Genomic DNA, 14660 nt, shown 5'->3' with positions numbered 1-14660 from the left:
ACTTTTATAGCAAAACAGATCCTGGCAATTATGTCATGTCGAATTATAAATTCCTAGAGTACCCAGTATAAAAATCAGGAAATTTTCTATATGTTAGAGCAGAACCACTTTAGTAATAAGATTGTAAGATTATAGTATGGGACCAACAGTTAGCGTAATGGCTATGTCATTGGACTCCCACGTAGTCGACCACGGTTCAAGTCCCGGACCTGGTTGCTTAAACTCACGCCGGGCACGTGTGTGTGTATGCCCAAGATCCCGAGAGGAGAATGGAGGAGAAGGGATTGCGGCGTGACCATCCCCCCTGGGGGGGGTGATTTCTCGCTTTCTGTCTGTCTGGCAAGCGCACCCGCCCTATAGCAAAAACCTCTTAAAAAAAAAAAGATTGTAAGATTATAGGCATCTTGAGGGTAAGGACTATATGTAGATTGCTTTGTACAGCTCAGTATTATAGTCATGAGAGGTTTTTTTATTTATTTATTTTTTTTAATGAAGAAGATACAATTCTTAGGGACATAGTATTTTCTTTATCCTGTAATAATAATAGTAGTACTTGTTTTAAAGGTAGTGATCAGAATTTTGAAAGTATTTTCATTTAAACTCTATTTGTCTCAACCAGTTTGTTCACACCTGAGGCAATTGTGTTAAATATGTTTTTGTACAGGGGGAGGGGAACAACTTTATTAGGTGAAGTGCAGAGCATGTTGTTCACAGCTTTTTCACCTAGGGATTAGAAATCTTTCCCTCCCCCCTTCCCCCACTCTTCTGTACCTATGAATCTACAAAGCCTTCCCTTAGCCTTAGTCTACATGCTGCCTTTAGCTGAAAACCAAGAAGCGCAGAGAATTGCTATGTGTTGATCCTTCAGTTAATTGTGCTGTTCCAACAAATGGTATATTAACACTGTTGTAAGAAGTGTGGCTAGTTGGTGCATTAGAGTTACTTTATAGCCAAAGTATATCAGCTTCGCTGAGAAACTAAAGTCCATTGGAAGCTTGCCTGAGTACTAAGTTTTAGCTGTTTACTATAGTTTTAATATTTGCAAACATGTTTTGACTGTATGCAATAGAATAAAAGAATATGTGACATGTTTTTGCAGAACTTCACAACCCAGGTTTATTTGACATATAACTTTAATTTTAAACTCGTAAGTTTTTTGTATTCATAATAATTGATGTACTTGTTTCTAGGGTCCACCTACAGATGCTCCTGCAGTGGACACAGCAGAACAAGTCTATATCTCCTCTCTGGCACTGTTAAAAGTAAGTAGTAAATGGAGTTACTTCCTTTAGAGAGCTCTTTTGCTTTCCCTGTGTCTTTTAATTTAGAATATTTGTCATCTAATATTCTCAAACATAAGCTATTCTTATAGATGAATCTACAAATTAGAGTGTTTCGTTTCTATTGAAAGAGGGAGGAAGCACAGATCTCAAAGAAATAGGCTTTGTGTTCACATATCTTCCTCTTTACAGATGTTAAAACATGGCCGTGCTGGAGTTCCAATGGAAGTCATGGGTCTGATGCTTGGAGAATTTGTTGATGACTACACCGTCAGGGTGATTGATGTGTTTGCCATGCCACAGTCAGGAACAGTGAGTACTTTTATGGTTGCTTGCTGCAAGTAAACATATTTCTCTTCTTTTCTTTTCCTATACAAAATAAGTTTGATCATATTTTGCCTTTCCTATAGGAAAAATAAATCATAAAAATAATGACAGAAATTTCTATATTGTATTAAATTAAGTCATTTAAGTCTTTTAAATGTATTATGACTTATTATAAATCCTAACACTAAATCCCTTAACCCATTCCTTCAGTTTTAACTAGTGTACCATACTGGATTAAGTTAGCAATCCTATAAAAGCAGGGTATTACTTTAAGTAGTTTGAATACTTGGTTCAAAGATTCCAGAGATTCTGTGTTAAATTTTTAATTAAAGTACATTTACCAATTCTCATGTCTTGTTCCTATTGAGGTTTTTTGTTGTTGTTGTTTTTTAAATGGTCAGTATGTGGTAATGAATGACGTTTAAACTTTTTTTTTTTAATTAAAAATACTAAGTTGTAAAAAATCTTAAAAGCCTCTAGTGAACCTTAATTATTTTTGCCCTGACAATGGCACATTCCTTTGTATGAATCATACTTCATACAGATATTCAAAGTTCATCTTTCATACCTGCTTGGAATATATTTCTCTTTCTAAAGGTTTTTTTGTTCAGTTTTGCTTTGCCTGTTTGTTCAGTGCATTGAACTCGTGTAGAAAAGTACATATTTAGGGACCAGCAGTTAGTGTAATGGCTAAGTCGCTGGACTCCCATGTAGTCAACCATGGTGGGAGTCCCAGACCCGGTGGCTTAAACTCACGCCGGGTGTGTGTGCGTGTGTGCCCAAGATCCCGAGAGGAGAATGGAGGAGAAGGGATTGCGGTGTGGTCATCCCCCTTTGGGGGTAATTTCTTGCTTTCTGTCTCTCTGTCTGTCTCTCTGGCGAGCGCACGCGCCCTGTAGCAAAAAAAACTCTCAAAAAAAAATAAATAAATAGAAAGAAAGGTACATATTTAGATTTCAAGAAATTTGCCAGAAAACAATAACCACTATGCCTTAAAAAAGTAATACACATATATCTTTTTACCTGTTTGCCTAGAAAAATATGTGTATTTTCTGATGGATATTTTTTCTCTGATACATTTTTCTTATTTGACTTAAATTGTTATAAAGCCTTTAGTGCTATTTGAGTCTCTTTAAATTTACTTTGATAAGATAGATACTAGAGAACAAATTGTATTTTTAAGTAATTAGAATGCACTGTATTTGTAAATGATGTAAAATGTAGGAAAATAGACAAGTTTTTCTGTAAATAGATAAGTTAGTTGAAGTGAACAAATTTGGATCTACTGATTTTGTCCACCTGGATATCCATTTAATTTATTTTGTACATAAACATGCTACTAAAGATTCAGATTTATATATTAGACTGTTATTACTTATAACAGTCTTCTCATGTTCTTATGACTCAGAGATGCAGGGTGCAGGAGTGGTCAAGCCCAGAATCCATAGCAGAACATGGGTTCTTGTCAGCAGCTCACTAAGAGTTAAGAGACACAGGCCTAGGTAGGCAAGTTGAGAGTTTATTAGAGGGAAGGAAAGAAAATATTTCACATGAAAGAAAGGGGAACTCTCCAATGAGTAGCTCCCCCAACTGCCTCCCCAGTCTCTACCTCATTAATATATAAATTAATAATTAACTTATTTCTGCTACATTAAATCATTTTGTGTAGATAGTCATTGTAACAAGTGGTTCTTAGTCTTTGGTATCATAAATTCCATGTAAATGTTTGCTTAACTATATAGAAAGAGGATTTTGGTCCACATAGTCACACTGTGGAGTAGAATTAGAAAGTTTTTTTTCTGGCCCACGAACCAGCAAACTTTTTCTATAAAGACATATGTCTCTATTGCATATTCTCCTTTTTTTTTTTTTTAACAACCCTTTTAAAATGTAGAAAACCATTCTTAGCCTGTAGGCAGCAGATTGCATACCCCTGTTCTTTAGGATGCACTCTGTATTGGAATTTAGAATACTGTTTGCTTTGGTGGGAAGGAAGTGCTTATGTTAACGGGTTTGTTTAAATAGATTAGATTTAGATTCCTGATACTAAAAGAAAGCTTTGAGGAGCTATGATGGCATGATATATCATCGAAGTAATGATGCGAACACTTCTCTGTTCTAAAACCTTATTTTGATTGGACTAGCAAAATAATGCCACTTTTTAGACACTTGGTTACTGACTATCCAGTGGAGAGTTTTTGTGATTGCTTTTATATTTGAGGCAATAAATGACTGTCCCTTCTTCAAAATGTTTACATTATGAAAAAAAAAAAAGACTGCGGTTGTTTGATTATAATAGCTGAATAGATCATTGTAAAACTTTGGTTAGTGGGAAGAGACTTAGTCCTCATCAGTTATTAAAGGATGCCATTAAGAAGTGTACTTGCCTAGATAGGTTTAGCCCAAAATTATAGTTGGTTTAATAATTTGGTATCTCTGGTAAATATATACATAGCAATGATCATAACCTCTTAGAGGATTCTCAAAGTTGTCTTAATGCGTTAGCTAACAGCAGTTTGATACTGGTCAATTTTAGAAGGTTTATTGGTATGAGGTTTATTTATAATTGAATGATGAGAGAGAGTATAAAATAATTTTGGTACCCCAAAATAATATGGATAGGTTTGGGAAGTAGCTTCTTTTTTATTTGCATTATAATATAAAGTTGCCTTATTTTGGTTTGTTATAGGGTATAAGTACTTGCAGAAGAGACAGATAAAGACCGAGATAGGGAAAGTGAGAAATCACCCCCCAGGGGGAATGGCCACACCACAATCCCTTCTTCATTCTCCTCTTGGCATTTTGATCACACATGCACATGCACCAGCATGTTTTTCTAGCCACTGGATCTGGGACTTGAACTGCACTATCCACCATGTGGGATCCAGCTGCCCTAACCACCATACCACCTGGCTGGCCATAAAGTTGCCTTTTTTCAAAGTTATGAAAGCTAATTTTTTTTTTCTTTTCTTTCTAAACTAGGGTGTCAGTGTAGAGGCAGTTGATCCAGTGTTCCAAGCCAAAATGTTGGATATGTTGAAGCAGACAGGAAGGTAAGTATTTTAAGTGATCATTTAAAGAAATAGTGAGAAATATTTTTAGAAATATACTTCAATTTTTGAATATTTACTAATACTATTTCTAGGGGAAGAAACCCTGTAGTTGATGTAAAAGTATCTATCAGTATGAATACTATGAACTCCCTGTCTAATGTCTCTTCCCTCCAGAATCAGAGAAATTTGCCAATCAGTTGAACTGCCTCATATTAAAATTCTTGACTGTCACATAGTAAGCTTGGGCTGTAGCTTCCCTCTGTTTAGCATATGGAGTTACTGTCTAGTCACTTATAATTGAAAGAGCTTGTATGTTCCATGTAGTTGAGAGTTACAACTGAATGAGATTCTGAATATTTAATTATGTTTGTAGGCATATGAGTTTTAAAGACAGAAAAAGTAGAATCCAAATATTCTCAAGTTTTTTCACTCAGACTAAATCTCAATAGTTGTCATTCTCTTGCTCAAATTCTTCTACTGTGGAAAAAACTTCAAAATTAATGTTAGCAAAAGGCTCAGCAGCTGAGCAGAACAGTGTAAATTGGTTTTTGACTGAGTTCCTAGTTCTACTGCTGGTTTAATTGATATTTAATCTTTTCACAACAGTGGATCCTGGTGTCCATTGTTAAAAATGTACTCTGTCTAGAAAATCCAACTCCCAGAGCTAAGGAGTTAAAGAGTAGATATTTACTTGAATGCTGAAAGGGTAAAAACTGGCTCTGAGAAAGTGTGGTAACAAGGTGAAAAACTGAAAGCCTTATCTACCACTGCTAATGTGCATCTCTTAATGATAGCACTCCTTTGTCACACTTACTCATTTCCATGTTTTCTAGATAATATAGTGTATGATTTCAGTGTTTTTAATGGTGCTTTTTCACACCTGTGTGTTTTTCATCTCTTCTTAATTTATACCCTGTTAGTGTGTTGTTTCTTTTCATATCATAAATGTATTACTTGTTCAGTTTTGAGCATCTGAATGCCCTCTTTGTTTCAGGCCTGAGATGGTTGTTGGTTGGTATCACAGTCACCCTGGCTTTGGTTGTTGGCTTTCTGGTGTGGATATCAACACTCAGCAGAGCTTTGAAGCCTTGTCGGAGAGAGCTGTGGCAGTGGTTGTGGATCCTATTCAGAGTGTAAAAGGAAAGGTAGAGTAGATTCTATCTATTGCCATCTATTGCCACATTCTGCGATAAATAAAAATCTATTTTGTGCAAAGCAGGATTTTTAATTATAAAGAAAACCACTATCCATTTCTGTAAAATGCAAACAACAAACCACGTAAGTCAATAAATATGTCTTGATATTATTAGTAATTTAACTATTTAGAGATTTGTTTCTACTTTAATCACCTATTGTCTAATTATCCTGAATATATTATTTTATTTTCATAAAATTTAGAAATATTTAACGATACTAAAAGCTTGTTTTCTTATCAATATTTTAATATAAACATGGGTTTACCCTCCTTTATTTTTAAATGATGACTGAATCAGCACATTTGAAGAATCTACTTAACAGGTTCTGTTTTACAGATATTATGCAGGACAAATTCTGGAGTTCTATGTTCCCAATATTTTAGACAATAAAAACTTGCCCCCAAAATCTTGGTATTAACAATTCGTATTTTTGGAGTGCAAACACAAATGATGATTAAATATGCTAAATGATTCTGAAAAGAGATTAACTTGCAAAGCATATTGGGTTATAGTTGTTCTTTGTTAAAATCTCTTTTGTTCTTGTTTAGTTCTTTTTTTGTTCTTTCTTTTCTTCCCCCCCCCCTTTTTTTTTTATTTCTTTCTTTCTAGCCCCATATGCCATTTTCCTATTTCCTGCCTCATGACAGCAGGGAGCAGCTCTATTATCACCTTCACAGAGCTGTCTGCAAATGTGAGAGGCAATTCGATTTTGCTCAACCACAGGGAGAGTGGATTAGAAAAACTACAGAACATACAGAAATTGGCTAGGTGGTTACTGCTTTAAAATACTGCTGAGGTGTCTTGTTTGAGCATGTACTTCCATTGTAGTGTAGAATAATTGTTAAAATCACAATACATTTATGGAATCCTTTTTATGCAGGTTTTACAAATAATTTTTAGAGCACTTAGAAATAAATATTAGCTTGTTATCTATCAGACCTGGAGTTCGATAGTAGTACGGATTAAATTTACATCTGCTTACCAGCTCAAACAAACTTAACATGACTGTTAAAACATGGAGTTTTTAATCTGTCACAAATTTGAAGTTGAACATTTTCTGACATATTATTAAGATATATAGAAATAGAGGTCTCTTCTAAATCACGATCCTATATTTGATATGATTTCATTTTATAGAGTCATAAACTATCCACTGAAATGGTGATAATAGAAACTGATCTGCTAGACAGTTTAGAATGAGTAACTTCTGATATTTGCTATTTGCCTATATTTCCATTTATTTAGTTTCCATTTTTCAGTAAGTGTATTGTTACTTAACTGGTAGAGATAAAAGGAAGTTCAAAATTCTTGACGTTTAATTAGTTTTATGAATTAAAGTACAGTATAGCTCTTAAGTTTTAATTCTCTGATATTTAAAGTACCTTTTTAGTAACTCAAATATAATTTATTTAAGTGATAATTTTTAAAAATACAAGTATCTGATTAAGCCATCCCACCACAGTATTTACAAATAATAATCAAAGCTAAGTGTTATATTTTGTAGTATTAGTTAGACTGACATTTTTTAATACCTTAATGCATGAAGTAGTGGCTACTTTGAAGAAGATATAAACTTAAATATGATGAAAAAAAGCATTATCAAAACATAACATAAACAAATGTGTATTTTATTTTTGATAATCCTGTGTATAGTTCTTTGAATAGCAGTTTTACTTTCTAAAGTATTGTATAATATTAGAATTTGCATTGTTTATTCCTAATTGTGATCTATATTAAAAGAATAGCTTTTATTCAAAAATACACTTATATCATATGGCTGTTGACAGTATTAAATATAGATTTTTACAATATGCCTGAAATTACTTTATGAAATGATATATGTCACTGTCAATATTTTTGAATAAGTTTAGTATAAATGTCATTGATGATTCATAATACTTAGACCTAAAATGTAGATTCATACAGTTATATCACCTGAAGTATGAATCTAGTTCTTAGCAATAATGCAACTTTATCTGTAAGGTATCTGAGTTTGGTTATAATTTATGGTTCAGACAGGGTCAAGACCACTCAGTGCTATAAACTAATTAACTGCTAGTAAATCCATGGCCAGAGTGTTGAAGATAAATCATTAAAATTGAAAGCTTAAACTTATAAAAATGAAAAATAGCATAAGACTCCTTCTCTCCCTTCCCTGCACGTGATTTATCAAATCTGTCACAATATTTGCAAGACAGTGATTAGATCAGGAGTTAAAATATCAATCTATAGAAATCTCTGTTTACTTTTAAAATCTTTTTCCTGTGTATTATTAAAGAGATTATTATTAAGGAGATTACTTTACCAAAATCAGACCATGAATAAGTAGTATAACAAGGATCTAATCCAGGTCTATAAAATTCAGAACTCATGCTTTTTTACTGACCCTTTAATATTAGGCTATTGTGAATGATAGAAGAGAGTAATTCAGGAATATAAAATGAATACCAGAGGTCATTGCAGGACCTTTTCTTAAGTTGCTGTGGGTAGGTGTCACTCCTGTCAGTGTAAGTTGGGAAGAAGCTGCCTATATTCTCTAAATTCTCTGTGTTGTTTATGGTACATATTATGAGGTACTTATTATTTTTTTCTGTGGTATTAATTCTATTAATTTTCAAAAACAATTTGGCAGACTTATCCCTGTCAGCTTTTGTGGCATTCCTAGGTCAAATATTAAGACCAATATAAATCATAAAATATATGATAAAGAATCCATGTCATTCTTTATATCAGATTGTAATATAAATGTTTTAAGTATATCAGTATCAACGGTAATCACATTAATAATTTTTAAAGGATTATTTAACTTTATTTATGTATGTATATATGTGTGTATGTATGTATTTATTTAAATTTGACCAGAGAGAGAGGAAAAGTGAGAAAGCAAGCTGTCAGGTCTGGGCATCAAACCGCTGTCAACCATGTGAGAGTCCAGTACCCTTAACCACCGTACCACCTGCTGGTCCATCACATTCATAATTTAAAGAGAGAATAAGTTTATAGAAATTATCAGTGAGCTCTGCTCATAGCATACTGCCAATTATATACTGATATACTACATTGCATGCTGATAAGATTCTGCTTCAGCTTTTCATTTAGTTATAAAATATACATACTCAAATATTTTAAACTTTTGTTATCAGATGACATAATGATAACCTCTTGCCTAATGTTTTATTATGTTGCATATTCAGCCCACAACTATACTTAATCCAGCAACAAATTTAGAACTTAATTCAACGTGCTATATGACTGTACTTCTTCCTTATGGCAAAAAGAGATCACTTTGGGCAAAAATCATAAAGCTAGTGTATAACTTGGTATTTATAAAAATTTTTTTTTACTGCTTTAGAGAACTTATTTTCCTTGACAGAAATTTTGGTAGTAAATGTTCAGATATTAACTACTGACCATTAACAATTATTGTGTCTAGTCTCTGTTTTACAAATGTAATGAAAAGAAAAAAAAAAAAAACTATTAACTAATCTAAATATATCTTCACACAGGCTAGGTTTCTTAAAACATTTTAATTTATTTAATCTGATTATAAATACTCAATAGACTTGTAGAAAATGTCATTTTTAGTTAATTGCACATTAGCTCATCAGCAGGTATTTCTTAAATATACCTGATGTGGCTGTATACTAATGATTGAGGGATACAAAATTTAAAATGGTCTTTGAGGAAATAGATCATACATATGTAATGTCACTAGCGAGCAGCATAACATACTGCCAATTATATACTGATATACTACATTGCTTGCTGATAAAATATACAGTATACTGATACTGCTTGTTTCTGTATTGGTTGCTAGAGACAGAATTATTCAGCACTTATTCAGAATCTTGTATGTGCCAATGTACAATAAAATATTACCTGTATAGTATTACAAATATAGTAAATGCATATTAAATTAGAAAAAGGGAAAAATTAGTATAAGCTGCACAAAGTAGAGGAACCCTGGGCTGAGCTTTGATGGATAGTCAGGCCATAACTCAGTAAAGAAAATCTTATACCATATGGAAAGAATACAAGAACGCTACCATTCCAGGTAAAACTTTCATTTTTGTATATTCTTTTTCTACATGTACTGGAATGTAAAATGATGGAGCTCTGAAGAGTAAATAAAAAATAGGGACAAAAATTAGAGAATGAAGTTTTTTTAAGAATTATTTTATTTAACTGTATTCATTCATCCCATCTATCCATCCATCCGTCTGTCTGTCTGTCTGTCTATTTATTTATTTTAATTTGACCAGAGAGGGACAGAGTGAAATGGGAGAGTGTAGAGAAAGCAAGCCACCAGGTCTGGAACTCAAACCGCAATTGGCCATGTGGGAGTTCAGCGCCTTTTACCACCGTGCCACCTGCCAATCCCAGGAATAAATTTTTGGCTTGTTTTGTTTTCTTTTGCTGTAGGATGAGTGTACTGTGTGTGCTGGACAGAGACAGAGAGATAGAAGGAAAGTATGAAATCACCCACTAGGGTGGATGGCCATGCCACAGTCCCTTCTTCATTCATTTCTCAGGATTTTGGGCATGCATATGCACCTGGTGTGTTTTTTCAAGTCACCAGTATAAGACTTGAACCTCATAGTTAGTCATCTAGTCATCTAGGATCCAGAGCATTAAGCACCATGTTACCTGCTGGCTCCAGGGAATGAATGTTTTAAGATCATATATCTTTTTAATAGTAGGGTGAGGGGAACAAATGTTTTACTTTGCCAAGAAATTTTAAAATAAAAAGTTTTAAGATGGTGGAAGTTTTCATCATTCAAATCATTTTTTTGGTGGGGAGATCAGTTTAAGTTTTATTTTATTAAGTATTGTAATTGTAGGGCATAGAGAATGAAGACTACAGGCTTTGGATCAGTCCTGAATTAAAATACATTTTTATTCGGCCAGTAGGTCTAGTAAAACCTTAACCAATGGTGATTAAGGCACTGGATTCTCACATGGTCAACCATGGTTCTAGTTCTGGACCTGGCAGCTTGAAAATCATACCAGGAGTGTGTGCATGCATGTCCAAAGTCCAGAGAGGAGAATGGAGGAGAAGGGATTGCAGTGTGGCCATCCTCTCAGAGGGTGCGGGGGTAATTTTTCAATTTCCCTCTTTCTGTCTCTCTCTTTCTCTAGTGAGTACACATCCCCTATGGAAAAACCTTTTTAAAAAATTCATTTTTGTTTCTTCCTTACAATGTGACCTTGAAAAGGGTACCTAGTCTTCTTGAGCTTTGGTTTTACCATCTGTAAAATAGAGATTTTAGTACCTGATTCAAGGTATTATGATTATGAGGTGATATCTGTAGTAATCAGTATGTGCACATGTCACGTAGGAGGCGTGCAGTGAATGGCATTTTATTTTTTTAAGGTCTTGCCACCATAGGATGTATGTGCTCAGTAGAGAGAGACAGACAGTGAGAGGGAAAGTGAGAAATTACCCCCTGGGAGGATGTTTACACACGATCCCTTCTTCTTTCTCCTCCTGGGATTTTGGGCAGGCACGCACACATGCCCAGCATCATTTTCAAGCCATCAGGTCCAGGACTTCAACCATGGTCAGCCATGTGGGAATCCAGCACCTTAACCACTAAACTACTTGCTCACTCCAGCGTTTTATTACTTTAAAGATTAAAATAATAGATACTTCAAGGGGTTAATAACTAGCATATTTTGGGCTGGCTTCATGACCTAATGGTTAGGAGAGCTGGCACCCAAGTGGCCAACCATTGTCAAATCCTGGTCCCAGCAAGTGGAAAAATATTCTGGTTATATGCGCAAAATCTCAATGGATAGAGAAATGGAGGAGAAGGCATTTTAGCATGATCATTCCCCATTGAGGAATGCTTTCTCCCTCTCCTTGCTTCTCCCTCTCTCTGGTGCTCTCCCTCTAGGGGTTAAATAACAAACATACGACAACAACAGAAAAAAAAACTAGCATATTTTTGAAAACTACATGAGTATTTCTGAAAATTTTGCTCAAAGTAAGTCTAAATTATTCCCTAACCTTACATTTAGGAAGATGGTAGTAATGGCTAGAAAAGAAATAAAGCCTTTTCCCTTTTTGTATTTTATACTTCTTGACTGATTTAGGAATACTTTCCTGATTTAGCTTTTTAAAATTTTATTTATTTATTTATTTCAGAGAAATTTTTACCATAGGGCACATGCACTTGCTAGAGAGAATAGAAAGTGAGAAATCACCCACTCCACCTCCCCACTCCCAGTGAGGATGGCCACACCACAATCCCTTCTCCTCTCTCCTCTTGGGATTTTGAGCACACATGCACACATGCCTGTTGCAAGTTTTAAGCCGCCAGGTCCGATACTTGAGCCACCGCCGACTACGTGAGAGTCCAGTGATTAAACCGTTATGCCATCTGCTGATCCCAGATTTATTTATTATTTTTACTGAATACATAGCATATTCTAAAGTATTTCCTTTGTACGTGCTGATGAAGAGGAAAACAAGTATATTCTGCTGAAATTCTGGCCTATGAAGTGATAAATGTATGTTTTATTCCATTGTGTGTTTTCTTCCTGTCTCTATATTGTCTCCTGTATAAGATTGGAAACTCTGTGAGGAGAGAAACAGTTTAATATCTTGGAATTTAAATGGTTTCTTCAGAGACCAGCAAGTGGTGTGGAGGTTAAGGTGGGTGGATCCCACATGGTCAAATACATGGTTTGGATCCTGGGCCCAGAAGCTTAAAAATCACATTCTGGATCCAGCAGCTTGAATAAAAGCCAGAATATGTGTCTGCATGCCTAAAATCTCAGGAGGAGAAGGGATTGTGGTGTGGCCATTCTCTCTTGGAGGTGATTTACTTTCCCTTTCACTCTCTTTCTGTCTCTCCAGGAAGTACACACGTGCCTGGTGGCAAAAATCTAAACAAAAAAATTGTAAGAGAGTAAGTCTTACAGTGTCATTGGAAAAATCATGACACATTTTTGCATACAAAAAGGTGCTATGGGTGTGGCGTGGTGGTTAAGGGCACTGAACTCCCACATGGCCGACCGTAGTTTGAGTCCCAGACCTGGTGGCTTGATTTCTCACTTTCCCTCTCTCTCACTCTGTCCCTCTCTGGTCAAATTAAATAAATAAATAAATAAATAAAGTTTTAAAAAGAAAGAACAATATGCTGTGACTTCCGACAACCAGTAGAACTTAGAGTTCTTAAGTAGAGTTCTTTTCATCTAAAACTTCTATATTAATAATGTAACCGCTGAGCATAATTTATGTACTTGAGTATCTGCTACACATTTTCAGTGGTGTAAATTTGCTTCAAATTAGTTTTAATCCAACTGTTGCAGTAAAACCTTTAAGACAAGGTCCCATTATCTATAAGAAGATTGTTTATTGACTCTTCTCCTTTAATGCTTTTTTTCTTAAGGTTTTCTATTTTTCCATGAGCAAGAGAGACAGAAAGACAGGAAACTCCCACCATCCCGAGCAGTCTTTCTTTCTTTCTTTTTTTTTTTAATGGCACACATTCTTGACAGAGAAAAAGAGGGGGAAAGATGGGGAATGTTTTTCAAAATGCTAGGACTTATTTAAACTATGGTTGAACATGTGGGATCCAGATCACTATGCACAGTGCTTAACCATTGCACTCCCGGATGGCACTCCTACAGGGTCTTGCTGCCATGACCCACTGTTAACCTGAGCCAGCACCAGGACATAAGCATTCACTTGCCCAGTACACTCAGGGATATCTCCAGATAACAACCCAGAATCTTCACTTGTGGGTCATTTATATTTAACTGCTGTACTACCATTCAGTCCTTGAATAATTTTCTTTCCCTGGTCATCTGAATAGTCCTTGGTCAATCATCCAATATATAGTTGCTGCTTACTACTATCTACAAAGCATACACTGGATGATATAAAGAAGAATAGAATCTAGTACCTATTCTTAGTGTCAGTTTTGTACCAGCAAACAGATATTATCACTTTGATTAAGAGGACTTTTCAGGCTAACAGGTGGTTTCGGAAGTTAAGCACTGGGTCCAACATAGCCGGCTATACAGTCCGTGTAATAGACCTAGTGGCTTGAAAATCATTCCATGTGTCTGTGCTTGTATGTGCAAAATTCTGATAGGAGACTGCAGAAGAAAGAAAAAATTACAGCATGGCATCCCTTCTGAGAGGTGATTTCTCACTTTCCCTCTCTGTCTCTCTCTGGTGAGTGTTCATGACCTATAGCAAAAGCTAAAACCTTTTAAAAAAAAGAGAGAGAGAGATTAAATTTTAAAGACCTTATTCTAGATGATTTGGCTTTTGAGTTGTTGATTGTGAAGACTTCTTTGGACCTAAGACTTAGTTTTGGGAGGTTTAATGTACTGTTGTCATTGAAATCTCCTAAAGAGAGTAGACTTGATGATGGTAGTAAATATTCTTCAAAGTCAGAATCAGTGGGTAGTGTAATAGTCACATTGCTAGATTGCCACATCGCTGACCACGATTTGAGTCCTGGCTTCCAACTCCACCTGGGCACGTGCGTATGTGCCCAAAATCCCAAGAGGAGAATGGAGGAGAAGGGATTGTGCTTGGCCATTCCCCCTGGGGGGTGATTTCTTGTTTTCTGTCTCTGTCTCTCTCTGTTTCTCTGGCGAGTACATGTACCTTACAGCAAAATTCTCTCTCTCTTAAAAAAAAAAAAAAATTGTTGGGGACCAGCAGTTAGCATAATGGGTATGTCGCTGGATTCCCACATAGTCGACCGCGGTTCATGTCCTGGACCCGGTGGCTTAAAACTCACTTCGGGTGCGTGTGTGTGTGTGTGTGTGTGTGTGTGTGT

At 35.3% G+C, this 14660-nt stretch overlaps 1 protein-coding gene across 2 annotated transcripts in view; it reads left to right on the top strand.

Annotated features, from left to right (window-relative positions):
* The window catches only part of PSMD14 (proteasome 26S subunit, non-ATPase 14), a 126131-nt gene that overhangs the window by 72853 nt on the left and 38618 nt on the right, over positions 1-14660 (top strand). For both annotated transcript variants that reach the window (XM_006160272.3, XM_027776497.1), the window contains exons 4-7: positions 1191-1262; positions 1473-1592; positions 4590-4660; positions 5655-5805. In XM_006160272.3, coding sequence (XP_006160334.1) covers positions 1191-1262; positions 1473-1592; positions 4590-4660; positions 5655-5805 — 414 coding nt within the window. The remainder of the gene's footprint in view (positions 1-1190; positions 1263-1472; positions 1593-4589; positions 4661-5654; positions 5806-14660) is intronic.

Source organism: Tupaia chinensis, unplaced genomic scaffold (assembly GCF_000334495.1).
Source record: "Tupaia chinensis unplaced genomic scaffold, TupChi_1.0 Scaffold000674_2, whole genome shotgun sequence".
In the NCBI taxonomy this organism is placed as follows: domain Eukaryota; kingdom Metazoa; phylum Chordata; class Mammalia; order Scandentia; family Tupaiidae; genus Tupaia; species Tupaia belangeri.
The sequence above is the reverse complement of the archived record's forward strand: the minus strand, read 5'-3'. Positions and strand labels throughout refer to the sequence as shown.